At 38.2% G+C, this 23,919-nt stretch overlaps 2 gene segments (V, D, J or C); both read right to left on the bottom strand.

Moving 5' to 3' along the window:
• Nucleotides 1-369, bottom strand: part of LOC138443431 (T cell receptor delta constant-like) — a 195,413-nt gene extending 195,044 nt beyond the window's left edge. The window contains 1 exon segment of the C gene segment in view: nucleotides 138-369. Coding sequence covers nucleotides 138-192 — 55 coding nt within the window.
• The window catches only part of LOC138443432 (M1-specific T cell receptor alpha chain-like), a 1,249,782-nt gene that overhangs the window by 282,232 nt on the left and 943,631 nt on the right, over nucleotides 1-23,919 (bottom strand).

The raw sequence follows: 23,919 nt of genomic DNA on the forward strand, positions 1-23,919 counted from the left end.
CTCACAAGAAAGCTGCTACAGTAGCCAAGTTTTGACCCAGGAAATAAAGCAGAGAAAAGCATTGTAGGATTCTATTCTAACTTCTTTCCCAAATCTCCTTCCTCAAGCCCCAGCTGCAGGGTTGGGGAGCTCCCTACCAAGGCAGATGAGGGCCACAACTGCACACAGGAGAGCAGGTGGTCCAGACTGCATCCTTGGGGTTCTTCCCACTAGTGAAGTGGCTCTTATTTTGCCTGCCACCTGCCAGGCCCTGTCAGTGTCTCTGGAGCTGGGCGGTCCTGTGGCCTTACTGCTGCAGAGCCGGAAATGGGGTTTCTGCCTGTGCAGGCTTAGTCACGTCACCTGCTGTCTGTGCTTACCCTCCCACCTGTCTTCCTCCAGGCTTGCTACTTTTCTTTAATAAATATATAACATATAGTATATTTTTTGTTATAAGGAAAATGATAAACATAGAACTAACAAGTATAAAAAGTATAGCAGAGATAATAAAGTTCAACTATTTCACTCCCCAGAGATATATACTGTTAACATTTCATTATATTTCTTTTAGCATCTTTGCAAATGTGCATACTTTAAAGGAACTGAGATCATGTTGAAACCCTCACTTGTTTGTCATTGTGTTTACGAATACCATCATGTCATTCAATTGTATTTTAGAATGTGATTTTTACAGCTTTGTACTACTCTGTTGTGTAAGTGTACCTTAGTTTGTTTAAATATCATTGGTTGACATTGTATCATTATATTTGTTTTGCCTAATTTAAATACAATTTAGTGAAGATTGTAAATAGGAGTCTATGCATTTCTGATGACTTGTTTTTATGTTAACCAGGTTTCTTTTGAAGTATTTTATTATGGAGAATTCAAACATCAACAAAAGAAGAGAGAATAGTGTGATAAAACAACCTATGTCCATTACCTTGCTTCCACAATTATTGACTCATGGCCAGTTAAATAATCTGCTTGCCCAGCATCCTACATATCTTATGTACCTCCCCCAATTCTGATTAATTTAAAGCAAATGCTAGACATCATGGTATTGTATACTTTCCTGGGCAGATACATAATGTCAGCTTGACTGTGTATATGATGTTAGTGACTTTAATAGGCAATGATAAGATCTATTCTTCGGCTATCCCCCAGAGAAGGGATAGTCTACCCACTTCAAACCAGTCAATCTTAAGGGAGATCAACCCTGAATATTCACTGGAAGGATTGATGCTGAAGCTGAAGCTCCAGTAGTTTGGTCATCTGATGTGAACAGATGACTCGTTGGGAAAGTCCCTTATGCTGGGAAAGACTGAGGGCAGAAGGAGAAGAGGGCTTCACAGGATGAAATGGCTGGACAGCATCAGTGATGCAATGAACAGGAACTTGGGCAAACTCCGGGAGACGGTGAGGGACAGGGAGGCCTGGTGTGCTGCAGTCCATGGGGTTGCAGAGTTGACACGAATGGGCTATTGAACAGCAACAACAACCCACTCCAGTATTCTTGGGCTATCCTGGTAGCTCAGATAGGAAAAATCCTCTTGCAATGTGGGAGACCTGGGTTTGATCCCTGGGTTGGCAAGATCCCATGGAGGAGGGCATCGTAACCCACTCTTGCCTGGAGAATCCCCACGGATAGAGGATCCTGGCATGCTACAGCCCATGGTGTCACAAAGAGTCAGACACGACTGAGTGACTAAGCACAGCATTGTTTGACTGGGACTTGGTTGGCAAAATGATATTCTAATTATATAATTTCTACTTCATTTATTAACTTTATGATATTTCTTTATACATTTATTGTTATTGCTATATATCTTTATAATATTTCTATAAAGATATTTTCCTTGTCAATATTTTAATTACTCTCTGAGATCAAGTGTATGATTATTTGTCAGTCTTCAGGATAATGAGTTGATTCCCCTGTAATGTGACCAGTCATCCCTGTTTGCCTGAGATGGAGCTGTTTCTCAGGACACGAGGCTTTTTGTGCCAAACCTGAACAGTCCCAGGCAAACCCCGTGCAAATCAGGACAAATCCCCAAAAGGAACTGAGGAAGACATTTTTGTGACCCCATGAATTTAAATATACTTGATGTGTTGTAATCCATTGGATTCATTTTATTATTGATTCGAGAATCATTCCATCTTTAGCCAGTGAAAATTTTTTCAGGTTTGCTTCCAAGTCTTTTAACATGGACTCTGTAGTCTTTGATAATTTCCTAGTTTTCTGGGATGACAAGGTATTCTAGGCTCATTTTGTGAATTTCCTCCCTGCAAAATGGAATCAGCCATCTATGATTAGTGATAATTGTGTTTTTTCCTTTTTTGTCCTAATGTTTTTATTATTTTACTACACTGGTTAAGATAGACTTCCCTGGTGGCTCAGATGTAAAGAATCTGCCTGCAGTGCAGGAGACCCCGGTTCAGTTACTGGGTGGGGAAGTTCCCCTGGAGAAGGGAGACACTACCCACTTCAGTGTTCTTGGGCTTCCCTGGTGGCTCAGATGTAAAGAATCTGCTTGCAATGTAGGAGACCTGGGTTCAATCCCTGGACTGGGAAGAGTCCCAAGACCGTTAATGTAGAGTAGAAAGGATAATACTGGAAGTCTTGTGTTTTTAAGGGAAAGTTTTTAACATTTCACTTTAAAAAAACAAATTAAGACTCCATTTGTCAGGTTAAGGAAGTTCCCTTTACTTCCTAGTTTACTGAGAGATTTTATAGCTAAGAGATTAATTAAAAATACATACTAATATTAAATTTGACCAAGCTACTTTCAGCATTTAGTGAGAGAATTTTATAATTAATATATTTAGGTGGTGTGTTGTTCAAATATCAAGCCTTCCTCATACTTCTGGGGCTTCTTGGTGGCCCAGACAGTAAAGAATCTGTTTGCAGTACGGGAGACCCAGGTTCAGTCCCTGAATTGGGAAGATCTCCTGGAGACGGGAATGGCAACCAACTCCAGTATTCTTGCCTGGAGAATTCCATGGACAGAGGAGCCTGGTGGGCTACAGTCCGTGGGGTCTCAAAGAGTTGGACATGACTGAGTGACTAACACCACACACATACTTCTGGGTGTATCAGTATTATTTTAAATATTCAGTACTAGATGGATAATATTTTTAGGTGTTGTCATTGTTGCTTTTTATAAATAATGTTGGTCTATAATTTTTGTCTGTCATCTATTCTTGTTTTTGTCATTATGGTTCTCTCTTAGGCTCAGAATAATGTGTTGACTAGCTTTCTGTTTTCTATCATTCTCAGTACTCAGATATGGTTTGTATTATATGGAAATTATTGGTCTTGGGTTTGATATAACTCACCTATAAAACCGTATGTATGTATAGTGTTTTAAATTTTAAAAATTTATATGTAAATTCAAAATTTCTAATTTTCTTATCAATTTTCCTCTATTATAATTTTTAGAAAGTTTTATATTTTGTCCAAGTTTTCAAATTTATTTGTATGAATCTACATCTGCATTTTCTTGTAATTATTAAAATTTTTACTGTGCCTGTAGCTATAATCTTATTTTACACAATATTTTTGTGTCTCGTTTTAATTTCCTTGAAAAAACTTATTAGGGATTTGTCTATTTTGTAATTCTTTTCAAAGGACCATTTTAAATTGATCCTCTTCATTGTTTCTTTCTCTCTATTTCCTTAATTTTAGCTCTCATTCTTACTATTTTCTTTATCTTATCTTTGTTGTTTACTTTTATTGTCTCTTAAGACTTTTTGATTGAATGTTTAGCTCATCCTGTTCAGTTTTTTGTTTTTAATATATTTTTAAGGCTGTAAAATTACTCTGTATTGCTTAGGTTTATCTCTGAAGTGTTAAAATATGAACCTTTCATTATAGTTCAGTTGTAAATATCTTAACAATTCCATTATGTCTTTGGTTCACAAATTATTTAGAAGTGCATTTTTTTCTTTTTTCAATTTTTATTTTATATTGGAATATAGTTGATTTAAATGTTGTATTAGTTTCAGGTACACAGCGATGTGATTCAGTTATACTTTTATATATAAGTTTTTCAAATTCTCCCATTGAAATTACTACAGAATAGAGTTCCCTGTGCTGTACAGTAGGTCATTTTTGTTTACCTATTTTATATATAGTAGTGTGTACATGTTAATACCAAACATTTAATTTATCCCCCTCCTTTCCCTTTGGTAGCCATATGTTTGTTTTTGTAGTCTGTGAATCTGTTTTGTAAATAATTTCATTTGTATAATTTTTCAAAGATTCTACATAAAAGTAATATCATATGATATTTGTCTATCTCTGACTTAATTCAAAAGTGCATTTCTTTTTGCCTTTAACGTTGACTTTTAATTGACAGATCTAACTTTGTTTATGGTAGCAAAAGAATATAACCTGTGTGATACTGATTCTTTACTACTTGCTTTGGTCAATTTGTGCTCAACTTTTCTGAATATTTTTTAAGGGCAAATTGCTGGATGTAGAATTGTTGAGTGGATTAGTTGTATATATGTTAACAAATTACCCTTAGAATGAATTTACAAATGGAAATTTCTGCAATATACAAACAAATACAAGTTTTTGTTTCATGACATCCTTAGAAGCACCAGAGTCTACTATTAAAAAAATTAACAATTCATAGAGAAAAAAATGTTTTATTATTTGATGCACTTTTGTTTATCACAGAGGTTGAATTCTTTTCATATTTTTGTTGTTGGTTTCTTAGTTGATAATTATTTGTTCCTATCTATTTTTTAAAATTGGTGTAATTTTTCTCTAATTTCTTTGTAATGATATTTTATTTTTAAGGCCATTAAACAGGCTTGTTTACAAAAGATCATTGTCCCAGAGTTCACTACTGTTTCTTAACCAGATAGATATGCAGCTGAATATGTATTATTTATTTGTAGTATATAAATATTATATAATATTTACTATACTGAGCTCCTTGAACTAACCATGTTTCTGGTTCATTTCTATCCCAGAACTCACCACTGAGATCCTGGCTGCTGAAATTGTCATTCCAGAAGTGATAATGACATGAGTAATGAAAGGTACACATAAAGGCTAGAGAGACCTGTTTAGAAAAAGGAATAACTTCTGGCCAAATCATTTTTTTGACAGTGGTTTGTTATAAAGGATAAATCTGTTATAAAGGAAATCCTATCCAAAGAAATGATCATGGAATAGGGAAGTCCTCAGACTTCCTTACAAGCCTGGATTGGGTATAAGACAGCTTGGGAAAATTGCATGTATAGAAGGAAACAGGTAGTCACAAAGTTTCCTGAAGTTTTAAAGAATTTTAAAGAAAATCTGCTGTCAAGGACCTCAACAGTGTTGAAGTGTTTAATTATCAACAGTATCCTTTACTCTCTCAAGTTCAGGCCTCCCATCAGTCCCTACGTAGTGTTAGCATGGTCTCATTGTTTCAGAATTGTGTTAATGGGCAAGATTGTCCCCTGGAGGCCACACAGAGGAGCAGCCTTTTTAAAACATTCTAGCTTCGTAGTTCTCGGGCTCCCCTGGTGGCTCAGCTGGTAACGAATCTGCCTGCAATGCAGAAGAACCAGGTTCCATCCCTGGTTTGGGACGATTCCCTGAAGAAGGAAATAGCTATCCACTGCAGTATTCTTGCCTGGAGCATCCCCTGGACAGAGAAGCCTAGCAGATCCACTGGGTCTCAAAGAGTTGGACACCACTGAGTGACATTTTCCCTTTCCAGCCTCATAATTCTCAAGTCTGGCTGCACATTAGAATAAATAGGAGGGCTTAAAAAATGTGGATTCCAGAGCCCTAGACCAACGTGGGGACACACTCCAGCATCACCTATTAAAATCTATACTTAAGTGAAAAAATAAGATAGAAATGAAAGCTACTGCTCTGCAATAAATCTAAACATGAACAGAACCAGAATTACTAATATCAGGAAGATGAACTAAAGAAGATATTGAGAGAGGAAAAAAGGAGACACTTTATATAAGGCAGGTTTCCCACTTTGGGAGGGAGCCAGTTTTATAAAACACTAAGACTTGAAATTTGAATGGGCCAGTTTTGGAATGTGTATCTGTGATAGTCCCATGAAGGTTCTCATTTTTGTGCATATTAGTTCACTGCTGATTATCTAAGTTTGTACTCCTTGTTCTCAAACCTTTGCTCTTCACTCAGCTTTCACTGGGCTCTGGGTGGCTGCAATATTACCAGAGGTCAGCAACTCTAGAACCTTGTCCAGGACTTGGCATCAGGATCAAGACTAGCATTTTGAGATTTAAACTTCTAAATCAATGTTAATTAAAATTTTCATCTGGAGTCATAGAATCACAAAAACATTCAAACTGAAGGGCTTTTTGAGGCTACCCAGACTAGCTTCCTCCTTATAAAAATATGAAAAAGTCACGTTAATTTTGATAATCAAACAAACATAAAAGATAGTTACCATTTCAATATCTTCTTCTCTATCCCAGGTACCTCATAGGGTACCTGATAGGGTACAAAGAAGCCATGTACATATCTGAACGTTTCCTTGCACTGTCTCTACCTAAAAGAGGCAAAGCACTGCTAGTGGTCCTACCGACTTTCTCTAGGTGGTTTCTACAAACTTTTCTGTAGGTGACATTCTCTGGTTTTCATTTCTGGGTATAGAAACATGGTGGATGTGGAGGAGGAATTCCCATCAGCCAGTCTCTAAGTTTATAAAGTGACTTTCTGGGTGCTTCTGGCTTCCTGAGATAAAACCTGATGGGTTGGAAGGGAAACCTGGCAACATGTTTCTAAATACAGCTCTATCTGCTTTCTCTTGTGGGGAGATGGCTCTCAGATTCTGCTGTTAGGTTATCTGTCAGTGTTACTTCTCAGCAATATTGTCAGTCTTCATGACTTCTGTATTCTCCTGTGTCAATAAGGAGGGTAAAAAATAAATAAATAAATAATAAAATTAAAAAACAATAAGGAGGGAGAGAATTGCCACCTAAGCAGAATTGCCACCTGCCATTTTCTCTTGCCTGGAAAATCCCATGGACGGAGGAGCCTGGAAGGCTGCAGTCCATGGGGTCGCTAAGAGTCAGGCACGACTGAGTGACTTCACTTTCACTTTTCACTTTCATGCACTGGAGAAGGAAATGGCAACCCACTCCAGTGTTCTTGCCTGGAGAATCCCAGGGATAGGGGAGCCTGGTGGGCTACTGTCTATGGGGTTGCACAGAGTTGGACATGGCATCACTGACTCAATGGATGCGAGTCTGAGTGAACTCCGGGAGTTGGTGATGGACAGGGAGGCCTGGCCTGCTGCAATTCATGGGGTCGCAAAGAGTCGGACACGACTGAGTGACTGAACTGAACTGAACTGAACTGAAGTGACTTAGCAGCTTCCTTTACATATGGATTTCTCTAACATGACTGCTTACTTCTTCAAAGAGAGTGTCTAGAGCATATTTTCCTGCAGAAGCCGTGAGATGCAAGTGTGTGCTGTGCTAAGCCACGAGTTTGTGGTAAGTTGTCTTGTGGCCATAGAAAATGAATACAGATTTGGGCACCTGATAGTGGGTGCCTTTGTAACAAATATCTAAAAAGGCTGAAGGAATTTTGAGAAGTATGATAGAAAAGAATCCAAATTCCTTTTAACAGATTGTTAGTTTCAATAGAAGTCTGGACTTTAAGGACACAACTAGGGAAGCTGCAGGAGGAATTTAGGAACTGCTACTGAGAACTGAAGCAAGGGGAACCCTTGTTAGGCAGTGGCGGAAACTGCGCAATTGTTTCCCGTGGTTATGCGGGAGGCTGAACTTGGTTCCAGAGCTAAGGAGATTGCTAAGCAGAGCATGAGTGTACCACTGGATTTCTTTTTGCTGCTTATAATGAAATGCAAGGGGAAATAGGTAAACTGAGGAAAAAATTGTTAAACAAACAGGAACCAGGACTGTATAAATCTGAAAATTCTCAATTTGAAAAGACACTAAAATCAAGACAGTTGCAGCATAGAGAAAAATCTGAGTGAGACTGTACAACTTTTCATTAAAACATCAGAAAAAGTTAATGGTGGGAGTATTCAATCACACAGATGGTTCTTTCTAGAGATTAAGATGAGCCTCATAGATCCTCTCAATCAAACCAAAGGACCCCTAGGAAGCTTGAGAATATGGTCTGTCAGCCAACTGAGCAGGGGCTGAAATAGAGGTTATGTGGAAAAGATTTGTGGGTGTGTCTTTTTCTAAAGACACAAACTTCATTGAATCCATGGGAGACCCATATTAGTGCAAATCCAAATTAAAGTCCCTGTGGAGCAGCAGCAGCAAGGCGTGCATGTGATCAACGTGTTTATACATCTCTGTTGGGTAGAATCTCCTTGTTTCCAAGGAGTAGAATGTAGGGTAACAATTTTGACTCTCTCTGCCCCCTCAGTCACTTCTCCCAGAGGAGCGAAAAGCATTTCTTGATCACCCTGTTAAATTGTACCCTTCAATCTCTCTCTCAGCCTTTTATTTATTGCTTCTATAACATACATCCTAATTTGCTTGTATATTGCTTATATATCTGTTTATCCTATCTTTCTCATTAGATATTAGGGAATCTGTTGTTGGGCATATTTTTCTTCAGCATCGTGTCTTTGGCATCTAACACAGTGTTTGTGACCTACCCACAAATAAATGAGATGTAAAGCAGCATGACTGCTATAGTTTCTTAAAAACTTTTTAAATTTAATTTTTATTTTATTTTGAGTATAGTTGATTTACAATTTTATGCTAGTCTCAGATGTATAGCAAAGTGATTCAGTTATACATATACATATACCCATTCTTTTTCAGATTCTTTTCCCATATAGTATAAGATTTTATTATTGATTGATTGATGGGAGTCTAGTTGAATTACACTATTGTATTAGTTCTAGGTATACAGCTAAGTGATTCAGTTATATATATATATGTTTATTTTCCAGATTGTTTTCCACTCTAGGTTATTACAAGATACTGAATTTTGTTCCCTGTGTTATATAGGAAATCCTTATTGCTGATCTAGTTTATATATAGTAGTGTGTATCTGTTAATCCCAACTCCGAATTTCTCTCTCCCCCTACTCCTGTTCCCCTTTAGTAGCCGTAAATTTGTTTTCTGTGTCTGTGTATCTGTTTCTGTTTTGTAAATAGATTCATTTGTTCATTTGTATTACTTTTTTAGAGTCCACATTCAAGTGATAGCATATAATATTTGTCTTTTACTGCTTAAAGTTTTACAGTTGCCAAGGATGAGGGCGATTGCTACAGCTAAGTGTGAATCAAGGACAGGATTTCAGTACTGAAAATGAGGATTAGAGAGTCTTCGAGGCAAGTGGAATGGCTTGAACAAGATTGTGAAGTAGTGAAGCATGCTGTGTTTTCATGGAAAGCATTGTCTCAAGAGGAATCTGAGAAGGTTCTCTGTGGGAGGGAGACAGTGGAAGGCTAGGCGGTCAGAGCCTGTGGGTGGGTGTTAGGGGCCTGGGGCATTGTGGTAAAACCAGCTGTGGAACAGCTGTCTTCGATCCTGGTTCTGGCCTGCCTACGGCCTCCTTACTGCCTGAAGTGGGAAGAGGGGTGATAAAGTCAGAAACGTTCCATCTTAGACAGGTACCAGTGTGTATAGCTAGAGGAGTTGGCCTGGTGTCTGAGATCTGTAGGGAGACAAAATTCAGGCAACAAGCTAGTTAAAAATTATTTGCTTTATTTTGAGCAAATGCTATTTTTATCTGCTGCTCAAATACCTCAGGTACTAGATTCAGGGAGGGGAATGCTTCTGGGAAGGAGGTCTGGATACCATTTTTCTATTCCCTGAGCCCAGGGGTGGGTGGGAATGTTTTTCCAAAAACAATCAGCAGTTTCCTCCCAGGATCCCAGAGGATCACTCACATTTCCTGTTTCCCAGTGTCTTTCTGAGTGTGGGTATGTATACCCAGGCTTCTGCAGCCTAGGGTGTTTTTGGCAGACTCTTGGGGTTTTGTTTTTCTTTCTTCTTCTGCCATCATTGATGTGTGTTCTGAGAACACAATGACACAGATTCCTGACTGTCATTGTGAGCTGATGAGACCGATTCATTTAGCCTCTTCTTGGAAGTTCTCTGAATGACATCCATTTGTTGATTTCTAGTTACACAGAATAATAAGGTGGAAAAAGTTAACCACGTGCTAACTACAAGCAAGTAGAACCCAGATGGATTGGAACCAGAAGGCTGATGATAAAGATTCTCAAAACATCACCTTGTTACCTCCCTACCAACCAATCAGAAGAATTGTGCACGAGCTGATCACCCACCCTGAGACCCTGTCCCTCATACTGTCTTTAAAAATGCTTCTAAAAGCCTTTGGGAAATTAGGGTCTTTTGAGTGTCAGCTGCAGTTTCTCCTGGCTTGCTGCCTTAAAATAAACACTGTACTTTCCTTCACTGCAACCTGGTGTCAGTAGATTGGCTTTATTATGCATTGGGTGAGTGGACGAAAGTTTGGTTTGGTAACACTATAAATGAGAGGCTTAAATAGCTCACATAGCTTAAATCTGGTATGATAAGTAGATAGTCACATGAGACGATCTCTTCCCAGAAGAGCCTTCCCAGAAGTGTTATCTAAGCTCATTATGGCCAGGAGCCCTTGTTCTAACCACCCCCTCATTTCTTCATTTTTTAAAAAAAAGATTAGATAATCATTACGAGTGTTTAGAAAATGTTTCCTGAATATGGAATTTTTCATGGCCTTGCAGATGGAGGTGAGAATAAGGAAAATCAGGCAGTATTATTCGTAATGCTAGGTTCTGTTCTCTGCATTATCAGTTTCTATCTCTTGGCTGAATCATTTCAGTCAGTATGTATAAATATTCTATACTATCCTGTATGCTGTCTCATGCCCCTGATAAAATATCCCTTGTTTGGCAGTTTTAAATTCAGCATCACAGGGAGGTAAGGAAGTGTGGATTTTCTTGTATTTGCCCACTGATTTCTCTGCCATGTGCCTCTCTTTCTCCCCTGGGATTTCTTTACAATATTTATAGGAAGAAATTCTAGTTTGAAAAATTCTAATTTCAAAGGGATGGACATTAATCACATACAGTAGGAAAACAGAAAATATGAAGAAGAAAATAAAGATCGCCTTTTAAATCAATTATGCAGAGAAGCTTTGTTAAAGCATTTTAGCTTTATATTTGTATGTTTACAAAATTGTAACAACGTGGTATATTCAGTTTTATTTATTCATTTTTTCCCCTTAACAGCGAGAGTATTTCCAGATCATTAGTATGGTTTTAATGGCTGCATTTGTATAGACATTGTCATGATTTATATAACTATTCTACTACTGGTAGACATTTATATTTCTCCCAATTTTGACATAATAAAAAGTATTACAATGAAATACTATACTTCTATAGTTATATATGCATGTTTATGGTTATTTCCTATGAATTAAATTAGTAGGGATTAAATTAATGGGAAGGCTCATATAAACTTTCTATCTCTTTCTCTCTCTTACTCTCTCTCCCCACCTCCCTATGGTAGCAAAGCTCAGAATCCAAAGTATATGTTTTTTTCCACCATTGGAACTTGTCTTCAATTAGAAGCTTTCAGGGATTTCAAAGCATTCCTTAGCTCTTTACTTGGGCATTGTCATTATAACTTTTCTTAAAAACCTATATCTCTAAATTAAAAAAAAATTATTCATGCTGACTGTCATCATTATGTAATACAGAGATAGTTAAAGGAAAAGGCAGCATCTTCTGCTTATCCTGTCCCAGTCCTTTGGTCCCTTGAGAGGAGGTTAGGAGGGGGACATTCTGTACCTGGTGTTATTTGAAGTCAAAATTTCCTCTTTTGCACATGCCTTAGCTGCATGACTTGCCTTTTTTTTTTTTTTTTTTTTGTCTGAAAAACACCTCAGTAGAAACCGGATAGGGTCAGTTTGAACTTGTTTTATGAGTGCTATAAGTTACCTGTTGAAGATGTGATAAATATGAAAGATTTTTTTTTTTTAACTATGACAAAAGGACCTTTATTTTTTATTTTATTTTTTTTTTAAATTTTAAAATCTTTAATTTTTACATGCATTCTCAAACATGAACCCCCCTCCCACCTCCCTCCCCATAACATCTTTCTGGGTCATCCCCATGCACCAGCCCCAAGCATGCTGCATCCTGCGTCAGACATAGACTGGCGATTCAATTCACATGATAGTATACATGTTAGAATGTCATTCTCCCAAATCATCCCACCCTCTCCCTCTCCCTCTGAGTCCAAAAGTCCGTTATACACATCTGTGTCTCTTTCCCTGTCTTGCATACAGGGTCGTCATTGCCATCTTCCTAAATTCCATATATATGTGTTAGTATACTGTATTGGTGTTTTTCTTTCTGGCTTACTTCACTCAATATGAAAGATTTTTGAAAAATATCCTGATGTAAATGTTGAAAATGAAGAAAGACGTCTTGTCCCCTTATGGATTTTCAAGTGCTTTCATAATTGAGAAGACACTGAACAAATCTGAAAGACAGTTGAATGCTATGTCATCAGACAGAAGATATTGTTTTCAATTAGAGATATTGCATTGCTATGTAAAGTAAATCTGTTAGAATCATCTCATTTTTAAAAAATTCATTTTTACAATGAAGAATGCCTTTAGCTGTCCTCTCAGTTTAGGAGAATCTACATGGTCCTTTTATATTGATGGAATAAATTAGACCTAGATGGGCGGTGCTACATTTGAGTGAATGTTAGTCTCTCAATTAACTAAAAGTGTCTGACTCTTTACAACCCCATGGACTGTATAGCTCGCTAGGCTCCTCTGTCCAAGGAATTCTCCAGGCAAGAATACTGGAAAGGTTAGCCATTCTCTTCTCCAGGGGATCTTCTCCACCCAGGGATTGAACCCAGGGCTCCTGCAGGTTCTTTACCATCTGAGCCACCAGGGAAGCCATTTAGCTGTTTACTAATCAAAAGGTTGGTGAGTCAGAGCAGGCCTCATGGTAAGCACAGCTTATAAGCACAATAACCAGTGTTCATTAACAAATATCCAACAAGTAAAGTTTCTGTAACAAGCATTCCTAGTTAACAGTTCTTGGAACCATTAGGCTAGTATTTTCATTATTATAAGAAAAGTCCTTGCTCTTTTTAGTTAACAGAGATAAGCAGAAACTTTATACAATTATAAGATAGGAAACATGATTTAGCTTATTTTTATAGTCTCTGGCTTGTAATTATGCATTCACTGTTTCTCTTAACTACCTATATGGAGTTAAAACAAGCATTAATTGAACAATTTTCGTGTGTCAGGCACTGGCATTTCTATAAGGTGCATATAACTAAATATCTCAATTTTTCAAACAGACTGAAAAGTGGAGAAATGAAGTAATTTTAAGGTCACAGAGCTAAAATCTGAAGGATTTGCATGTAGGCAGTCTGTACCTGGAGCCTGTGCTTTTCTTTTTTAAAAAATATTTATTTATTTTTAATTGATTGATGATTGGTTTACAGTAGAGCCTGTGCTTTTAATCTCTGTCTTGTATTCTTAATTTGTTTCACCAAACAAACGCTCATTATTAACCCAGTGTTTTTCAGTCTCAAAAGTCCTTGTATCAATTACTTTTTAAAATTTCTCTCAAAAATAATAGCATTTAGTTTAACTTGACTTTGCATCAGGGTTGAATTGTGGATATTTGAGGCTCCTAAAAACTCATTTCCACAAAGAGCTACTGGGTGAAAGTATACATCTGTTCACTGAGCCATTATTTCAAGGCTTCAAGAATATGTGCAGGCTGGGTCTTTTCAACACTTCACACAAACATAACTCAATGTGATGAGATCAACAAGCAACTTACATTTTAGGAGGTGACAATAAGGAATAAAAAAAGACTCCATTTTTCTATTAAGCCATTCTGAGCGTGTGCTTGCTGTCACCTGCTGATTGATGGCCTCCCGCTGGCATGGCCGATTCAGGGAGAGAACCGACACAGATGCACAGTGTGGAGAATGGGGGCGTCCACTCTCCTCCTGAAGTGATGCCGCTTGGGGGTTAGATTTATCGTATATTTTATTGGCAACAGTGACTCCTATGAGGTTTCTGAGAAGGTAGAGAACAAATGTCTGTTAGGCCTTGAATGTCAATTGTTCAGAAATTCTGAAACATATGCTGGTCAATGGGTTTGCTGTCAAAATAGAAAAGATTGATAGGAGGACATTTCTTTAGAGAACAGCATGCAGTCCTATGCCTTGGAGTGCCCTTAAGGGAGGCCAATTTGCAAGGCTGGTATTTACTCTTTCATGCGGCTTAGTTGAAGCAGTTACATGGTAACGTTTTCAGTTTAATGTGGGAATGTTATTTTAAATCCTATACATGCTGCATATAAAAGTGTCCAAATGAATTATCTTATGTGTTTACTGTGTCTCAATGCTTGGTTATGTGCCTGCTTGAAACTACTGTTTGCCAGTCCCTGCTTTCATTCTGACATAGTGTCAGGGTCTCCTAACAGAGACTATATGTTCCTTGGGTGCCTCTAGTAACAAATTCCCATTTTTCAGGGTTACCCCAAATTTCATACTAACCCAAGCTATTTCTTTTAATAAGTATCCAGGTTAGTGGTTTTCAACTGGGTGTTTTGGATTCCTAATTTTTGAAATAGCGCATACCCCTTGGCTGGCCTGAGGGCACATGTGATGCATGTAAAAGTGATTTGTCATTTTTGTAGGAGCAGGAAGACATTGAACATGGCTAATCTGGAGACTAGAAACCTAGCAGGTAAACATTGTGCAGTTTACTCAGATGTACAAACCACAACAGCTTTATTGTCTGTAACAACTTAATTTCTAACTCCAGTAACCATTTCATCAGAAAACTTATTTTAAGCAAATATAGGGTTTTCTTAGTTAAATCATAATTTTTAAAGTCAGTTCAGGATTTCCTCTGACCGTTTGGTTTTCCCTCGCTCCATCCTTGGGTTGATGTCTAAGCTCTTGAGGCCTTAGTGGCGTCCTGATGCTGGTTGGGGGCAGCTGGCCCGTGCTGGCGCCTGCTGGGATGCAGTGCTTTGGGGCTGGCCTGCCGCATTCCTGTTTCTGCGTCTCCAGATGGTCTGAGTCCCTCTGGGTTTCTAGTTGTTGATGTACATGTTCTGTGTCCGTTGAAACTGAAATCTCTCCGATTCACTAAAGCTCTCTCAATAAATTTCCATGCTTTTTGATGTGTCTGTGAAAACTCAGCTGCTGTAACATCACTTATACAGAATGGATAGAATGGGGCTGTCTTGGGTTCTTTGGGCCCACTCTCACTACAGCACAGCTAGCTCTGCCCTGGTGGAAACTTGCAAGTCTATTGTCTTTCTGATAGGAATTAGGTAAGTCTCCTAGTCTCCGATTCCTACAAGCCTGTTTGGGGCTCCACTGGTGGGAAGGGATATGAAGGTTGGGCACGGAGGTCTTCATCAATGTCTTAATTGTGTTGCTTTTGTTTCCATCACCCCTAGGAATTCCCACAGACCTAGAAATTTGTATTAAATCTAGAGTTTGTATCAACCCATATTCTCAGAGATCTTTAGTAAGGCATAAGTTTTTTCTTTTTAAAACTCAAAGGTTATAACCCAAACTGAAATGCTTTTTCTTTTATTGATTCTAGAGAAAGTGTCTAAATTTTATTTTGAAGCTTGAAAGCAAAGAATTTATTTTTAAATTTTATTTATTTTTATTTATATATTTATACTTATTTATTTTTTCTTCTATGTTATTTGTGCTCTTCCTCCTATACAGGAAGTCAGGACTTCCTGCCTAATGTGAGAAGGATGACAGAATGAAATAAAATACACATCTGCCTATATAAAAATGGTTCTTTGTCACTGAGATGATTGGGATTGGGTACTAAGATAACCAGGTTGCTATTAATAACACCTTTTTATGATATCAGAGAAAATATAAGTGATTACCTTCTGAGATACTGTAGAAGAAACTGGATAAGTGCATTAACCATGGAGTCAGATGATTTGGATTCAAATCCTGGGAGTGTGTAACAAAGTGCACATTATTTAAAATCCTTGTGCCTGGTTTCTATAACTGGGCAAATAACTGGAGTTGTTATAAGAATTAAATAAGTTAATAATGTACACTACTCAGAACAGAAACTGTTCAACAGTAAGCACTTAACAAATATTAATTATTGCTATTAGATATTGCCAGGTTATGTACTGAAAACATTTAAAAGTGATTGTCTCATATTTACATGTTCCAAATAATGCACATAGCATCCAAATTTAGATATTTTGTTCCCTTTCCAGTTATTTTGCCCATATTATCTACTTTTAACTTTTTTTTGCTCTCGTCATAAAACTGATTAGTTTGCACTGATAAAACTTTTTTTTATCCATCTGGAATTGCTCAATACAAAATGTGCCTACCAGAATTGGTCAAACTATGAGGTTAAGGGTATAATCCTCCAGAGTGCCAAGTCTACCCAAAACTTAGGACCTCAGTTTCAAGGATTAGGAACCAACTACAAAGTTAAGAGGAAGAGTCTACACAACAGTGTCCTTACTTCTGACAACTTCAAGTTTAGGGGTTCTCAGAAACCACATGTAGGTTTCGTTATGTGCTAGAAAGACTTGAAGAACTCTTTGAGACTTATTATACTCATGGCTATTTTTATTATAGGAAAAGAATACATTAAAATCAGCCAATGTAAGAGAGGCCTAGGACAGTCTGTGAAGATTCCAAACTTGAAGCTCCCATTGTCCTCAGCGATGGCTTATCTTCTCGGCATCAATGTGTAACAATACTCACAGAGTAATGTCAGCCCAGGAAGCACACCTGTGCTTTGGTGTCCAGAGTTCTTCTTGGGCTTTCATTATGTAGACACAATTGATTAATTGCCCACGTGGTTGAATTTAGTCTCAGGTTTGATCAATATCATGTAACCGAAAGTCCCCACCACGATTGATATGGTTCGTCTTTCTGGCATGACCAGCCCCCGATGCTAATATTATTAGGTGAGGCCAGACTCAAGCTGAGTCATCTTGTTAACAGGAACTGTCAAATGTGATCCAAGGGGTCCCCTGTCTTCAACAAGGATGCTCCTATGATTCTGGAGCTTCCAAAGATTTAGAGATTCCCTTCCAGGAGCTGGGACAAAGGCCTGTTTTTGGTCAAGGCTAAATTCCTTACTATATATCAATAAGAGAATAAGCAAATTTTATTATCCATAATCCAGAATTTCCCCTTTCTCTCAGGGTCTAGCTCACTACAATCTCTCACCTCAGCTCATTCAATTTAGGAGATGATTAGTCTAACATTGCTTTTGTGTCTACTCTGCACACATATTCTCTGCAGTTTTCCATGTTAACACCTGCCTTTGTGTGAATTCTCTTTAAGGTTTTTATTTTTTGTCTCCACTCTTCTTGAGCTACAGCCTCACTCCCGAGACACTGCTTCTTGTGCTTCTAATCCTCTTCCATCAGAAATTGAGTTAATGGATGTGTCACTGGGAGCATTCACAGTGAAAGAACAGTCCAACGCAGAGTAAGATAGATGCCTGACGGCTGAGATTCATTCATTTATCAACTATTTATCACATCTTTTTTCTGTGCCAGGCACTATTCTGAACACAGCATATTCAGTGATGCTTAGAGGTTCATGGGAAAGGCAGATATTTATTATACACAAAAATGCATAGCAATTGTGATAAGGTCTACAAAGCAAAACTTGTTTTACTGTTTCAAAAAAAATTATAGGTTCCTTTGAAACAATAAAACAGAGAGGAAAATTTAGATGTGGAGGGGGGCAGGATATTGTTCATTGAGGAAGTGACATTTAACTCCAGATTTAAAGAATGGGTAAGGATTAGCCTAGTGACTGGAACTCTCATTTGATATAAGCTGGTAAGAATGGCATTGATGTAAGCCCCAAATTTAGTCTTTGTATTGTCTCCCCAGTCCCACAAAATGAGGAAAATAATCTTTAATGAAACTTGAAAGTCAAAGGGCTTTGTATTTAAGGCTCTAACTGGCTCTGGAGTCACAAAGAAATCTAGTGAAGATAATTAGTGAAGTTGTGAAAACATTCCAAGAGGAGGAGCCTTTGGAAAGTTTTCAGGTTGTCTCATTCCCATGTGCATAACAGTTGAAAGCTTTTAAAAAATCTTTCAGGAGGTTATGCTAATGGAATCTAGCTTATGAGATTCACTGTGCTTTCATTCCATGATATATCTTGGGCTGGTCATCAGAACAGACTGTTCTTTTTCGTAGTTACTGCTTTGGCAAGCAAAGGAACCAGAAATCATAGTACCACATCACTAGCATTCCTTGTTAAGACGAATCAATGTGCTGCGATGAAAAGGTTAGGCAGCACTAATACCCAGCTTAAAGTATATTGAAATGGAAGCCAGGGTGGGCTTCAGAGTAAACGCTGTGAAATGTCAGTGTGATCCATAACAAGAAAGAAAGAGTAATCGGCTTTACTTAGTCTAAGCAGATAGGGATTTTGGAAGCGGTATTAGATGACGAGAAGAATCATTAGTCAGTCTAGAGAAACAGACTCTGGGCCTGACTTCTGAGAGCAAAGACCAGAGCCACCCATCCCACTGGCCTAGTAAGGAGGTGGCTGTCCCTGTGCCAATCACAGGACCACTTGATGGTGGTGAATCTTTTGGACTGGAAGTGGCCTCCAGTGCCACCAGCCACAGAACATGCAGCCAGGCTGGCCCAACCAGGAAGTTACTGCTCCTGAACCAACGAAGATGATGCTGTTGCTGCCAACCTGAGAACAATGCAACCTCTACTGTCTCCCACCAAGGAAAGTAATGTCCTTGCCTAGACTACTCTCCATGTGCCTCACCTCCCAATTTAAGGCAATGGAGCATGGGAAGTAGGTTAAAAAGTTTTTCTACCTTGGGAAGGGAAAGTTCACAGCACGAGACACTGTCAGTGTGGGCATCATGTCTAACACTTTTCAGAAGCTGTTAATGATGGTTGTTCTTTAAAGTAAAAAATAATGCCCAGAGAAATACAACAGCAAAGATGATTGTAAGAATAACTGGAAAAGTCCAAAGAATTATAGATCCTCAATCTAAGAAGATGAAGAATGAGAGGAAATATGGAAAGTATTTAATAATTTAATGATGTCACAAAATATAGTGTAATGAACTCAATCATTATAATGAGTAAAACTGAGTTTTGAGGTTGATTTAAGTATAAAAACTTTAAATCTTACAAAGCCACATTTCTACGAGTGTCTGCATGGTTTGAATTTATCTCAACTCAACATTATGCATAAATGAATTAAAGGTAAGATATGAGATAAAAACTAGTTTTTAAAGAAAATTGTATGATTGATATCAGAAACAAATTAGGTTTATTAGTAACTGTTTCCTGGTGCTATAGATGGGTGACATTTATTTTTGTCCTTACTATTTAACTCCATCAGATGCAATTGTTTCTTAAATATTTATATGAAGCAATTTTTTGTTTAGTGATGGGAGCTAGTGATGAGAATTAAAAAGTGAAATGTATGAAATTATTAAATAATTAAGGAATGTATGATTAAGCAATGAACTTTTAAATTCTAGGTACACTTGAAGAGACTGTTTCCTCTAATCTTTCCATGGCCTGCCATTTACACTTGCCAGAGACTCATTCTGCTGAATATTTGAGGGCATTTGCTACAGATCTCCAGAGTTCTCTGTGTACTTCTCTTTTGTCTAGTATTCTGTCCTGTGGGCTCTAGCTCCTCCAATCTCAGCTCCTGTGTCCTTGACTCAGGAAAGTCATGGGGTTCTCACTCAGTTTCCCCTCCCTGTGCCAGAGACTGGAAACTCTCTCAAGGTAAGAATCTGGGGGCAATGTTTGGGCTCCCCTCATTTGTTTCCCATCTTTCAGGGATAGCTGTCATCTGTTGCCTGGTGTACAGTGTCTTGGAAACTGTTGTTTTATGTAATTTGTCTGGGGAATTTTTTGTTGTTGTTGTTGTTTCAGTTGAAGGGTAATCTGGTCTTTTTTCTATGTTGGCTGGAAGCAGAATTCCAGATCATATGATTTGTAGTGGTTGTATCCATTGTACAGATGAGCCAACATTTTTAAAATCATTTTCTCTATTGGTAGACATTCAGGTTTCTCCTTCTTGATTCTTTTTTTTTTTTTTCTTCTTGATTCTTAACATTTTTGGTCTTTTCCCCTTTTTCCAAAATGGTTGCTTCTATTTGGCCCCAAATCATAGGCCCTAGTTGTTATTTATTTTCTTACAGCTTAGGTTTCAGAACAATTTTTGACACAGAAAAAAAATAAAGAGACAGCTTCATCTTCAGCTTCAACTCCAGCCTGAGCTAGGATTATCCTCCCACCAAGACATCATTGGCTACATCTTACTGCTTCTGCTTTCTGTCATTCCAACTGTCAATAAAATGAAAGATATTCTAAAAGTTCATTTATACTTTGTGAAATTTCAACACTGGTTTCTCATCAGGAAATGGGGGTTTGAAATTAGAATTGACTTGATAAGCCTTTGGAAACAGAACCATGTCTGTTGTAGTAGAGGTTGTTAGGTTTTTGGAGAACTCTGTTAGGTCTCAAGGACAAACAGAAGAGACGAGAAAAAAGACAAGAAAGAGAGAAAAGGTTATGGAGGTGTGGCGGTGGGTGGTCATTGGCCTTTGTTAGCTCCAGGTCATCACTGACCCTCTCACTCCCACTGCGATCCTATTATGGAAGTCATTGGCGTGTTTAGAGCTGATCCTCTTTTGTGTCTTTCCCCCAGACGGAATCCATGGAGCATGGTCTCAGGGCTGGCTTTGTGCCTTACTGCTTTGTGTTTGAACAACTTGCTATAAAATTGTCTCTTCATCAGAAGAAATTCCTGTATTGAAAAGATTCAATATCTTAGGACTTCAATGAAGAGATCTAAACTTTCATTAATAGTTGAAATGTTGGAAGACTTAAACAAATGAAATGAAAAAGACTGATGAATGACTGATGAGTGTCTGTCCTTGATGAGGAAATGGGGTTTAGGAGTCCGACCCCTTTCTTTAACTGGAGAAGGGAGCAATGTTTCAGGACTTGAGAAAACATAGGAAGTTTGAAGAGGAAGTGGGGAGCCAAAGAACATAATTGAATGTGCCAGAGCAGAATGAATAAATAGCTAAAATGATTCCCAGAAGCATGAAAATAATATAAGGGCTAGAAATTATATGGCCTCTCTAAGTGGTAGGTGAGGCAGAAAGAAACCTTTGAGCTGAGCATCCAGCCTTATACACATTGATTAGCGTGTGCCTGTGGATGGAATTGGGATGCAGTCAACATAATTTAGCCTCAAATTCCCTCAGCATCCAATCCTTTGAAACATAAAGGTTTCAAGCTCTCACATTTGAGTTCAGAGTGACCAAGGGAGAATCAGGGACACACAGAGTCATACAATTCTTTGGCTTGATGGAAGGGAGTGTCTTTTAGCTGGTCCTGCTGGCTCTGGCTGACTGTTCCTGTCCTCCTTCACTGATTGGTGTGCTTGGATAGATCAGTTTGGTTAATAAGGCCTTCACAAAGAAAAGAACACACAACTAAGAAAATATATATTGTCTTCCCTAATAGCAGAATATGATTGTGATATCCAGGAGGCTAGTATGAAATAGTGTCCCGTGACTTTTTTCCAATATCCTAAACCTCTTTGGAAGATGCTTTTATTTACTATCTGACAGGACACATTTATCTGAAGTATAGTCTGAATAAATGGGCTTTTAACACTTGTTCATTCTTTTTCCCTGTCTCCTGACTGTATATCTTGAGCAAATAACATTTTTTTTTAAAAAGGGACCCATGCAATCTATGTTTTTACAAACTCTACAATCTTCCTTGCCTAAATGAAAAATATTGCTTGCTCAAATGTGCTTTGAATTTTATTCCAAATTCCAGTGGCCACAGAATCCTTGACTTATTTTCAAATAGCTAACGCTTGAGGCCAAATGTAGATCTCTCAGGCTGGGAGAGGTTGTTAGGGACTATCTAGAATTTCCCTCTGTATTACAGACTGTACTGTTGGAGTGCATGTGTAATGTATGAAGTCTCCCACTCATGACTAACAGATAAATTTAAGTCATGCTGTCCATTATGTAGCTTCTAATCAGTGGTATTTCTAAATGTTATAATGATATGCTATGCATGTTGCATGCTAAGTTGCTTCAGTTGTTTCCGACTCTGTGCGACCCCACGGACAGCAGCCCACCAGGCTCCCCTGTCTACAGGATTCTCCGGGCAAGAATACTGGAGTGGGTTGCCATTTCCTCCTCCAGAATGATAAGACAATCTGTTAAGTAAATTTTTATATCCTCTGAGAGTCTGATCTTTCTGTCCAAGAGTACACTGTGACTTCTAGCAGAAAGACTAAACAAAGATATTTAATTCATAAAATCTATTTCCTGATCTGAACCTTTTAAATAGAGTGGGAATTTGTTATGAAATATTAATGAAGGTTACATACACGTACACAGACACACTTCAAGTCATCACAAAGCTCTGTTTTGAAATAATACTTAAAAGAAAATAAACATCTAATTTAGCAGTAGTGAATCCAAACCTGAACAGGAGTCAGTGGGAAGAAAAACACAAGCTGCAACTAGTTACCAGCTATGGATTTTAAGGGTCTTTTTTAGGCTTGTGGGCTACATTCTTAGGGTAAATAGTACCTGGATGACTTGGCCTTTCTCTTGCAAAATTCCAGAAGCTGCCATCACACAGAATAAAATATTATTGGCGCTCTCTGGAGTAGTGTCATGGGCAGGCACTGCTTGTGGGGCCTGGGGTCTCTGGGGTTCTTGTCTTATCATGTGTGACAGACACTGGGGGAGCAGTGACTGCTTGGTCTATGCTTCTTTGGCATCTTTCCTTTCAATTGCAGTGACTTCAATGAGGGTAAATATAATTCTGAAGTGCTACCTTGAATTTATTTAGAAAAAGAGAAATTTCATGACTTTTATTGGAGAATGATTGAAAATGTCACCTTTCCCTCAGAACTTCACTTTGGCTGATACAATGTTAGTCTTCCCACAATCAACATTAATTTTTCAAACATTTGTTACACTAGAAGAGACTTAGGTATTGCCTTAATAAGGTATATAACCAGGACATATGCTAATTCAGCTAAGAAAATTTAAACTTGAGCTACTCAAACTTCAGGGCTAATGCAGAAAACACAGTTAAATTACAAGTAAGAATGTAGGCAATCCCCCAGAGGTCACTCTTCTGCAAACAAATCATTTACATTTATTTAGTGATTTAATCCATGACCATCTTTAGTTTTATAAATTAGATATGAGTTTCTATCAATAGTAACAGTAAAGGAACACCTTAAAATAGTTTTACCTTTTGAAAATGTACCCTGTTGTCTACTGTTCTAGGAACAAACCAACCAACAGAACAGCAAACTGCTCCCTCACCTCTGTTTTGTTCTCAGCTCTCATTTCCCTGCTTTCTTTCCCAACACAATTTCTCAAATGGACTATCTTTTCTGCTTCTATTGCTTTACTTCCCATTAACTCTTTATTTCCTGTGTACTCAGCTGTGTCTGACTCTTTGCGACCCCATGGACTGTAGCCCACCAGGTTCCTCTGTCCATGGAATTTTCCAGGCAAGAATACTGGAGTGGGTTGCCATTTCCTACTCCAGGAGATCTTCCTGACCCAGGGATCGAACCTGTGTTTCTGGTGTCTCCTGCATCGGCGGGCAGATTCTTTACCAACTGGGCCATATTATTTTTATTTAACCAATTTCAATTCATTGTCCATCCTCCCAACTCAGGACGCTGTTTCTGCCAAATGCACTAGAACTCCCTTGCTGCAAATCCAGTGGTCACCTTTGTTATTATCTTGCTCAATCTCTCAGCAGTCCCCTCTTTCAGTCATACAGGTCCCTCTCTTGGCTCTTTTGATTTTCCCCTGCCATATGGTCACTACCTCTTGGTCCTCTTTGCTGTGTTTTTTCCCTT

The sequence above is a fragment of the Ovis canadensis genome, chromosome 7 (assembly GCF_042477335.2).
Source record: "Ovis canadensis isolate MfBH-ARS-UI-01 breed Bighorn chromosome 7, ARS-UI_OviCan_v2, whole genome shotgun sequence".
NCBI lineage: Eukaryota > Metazoa > Chordata > Mammalia > Artiodactyla > Bovidae > Ovis > Ovis canadensis.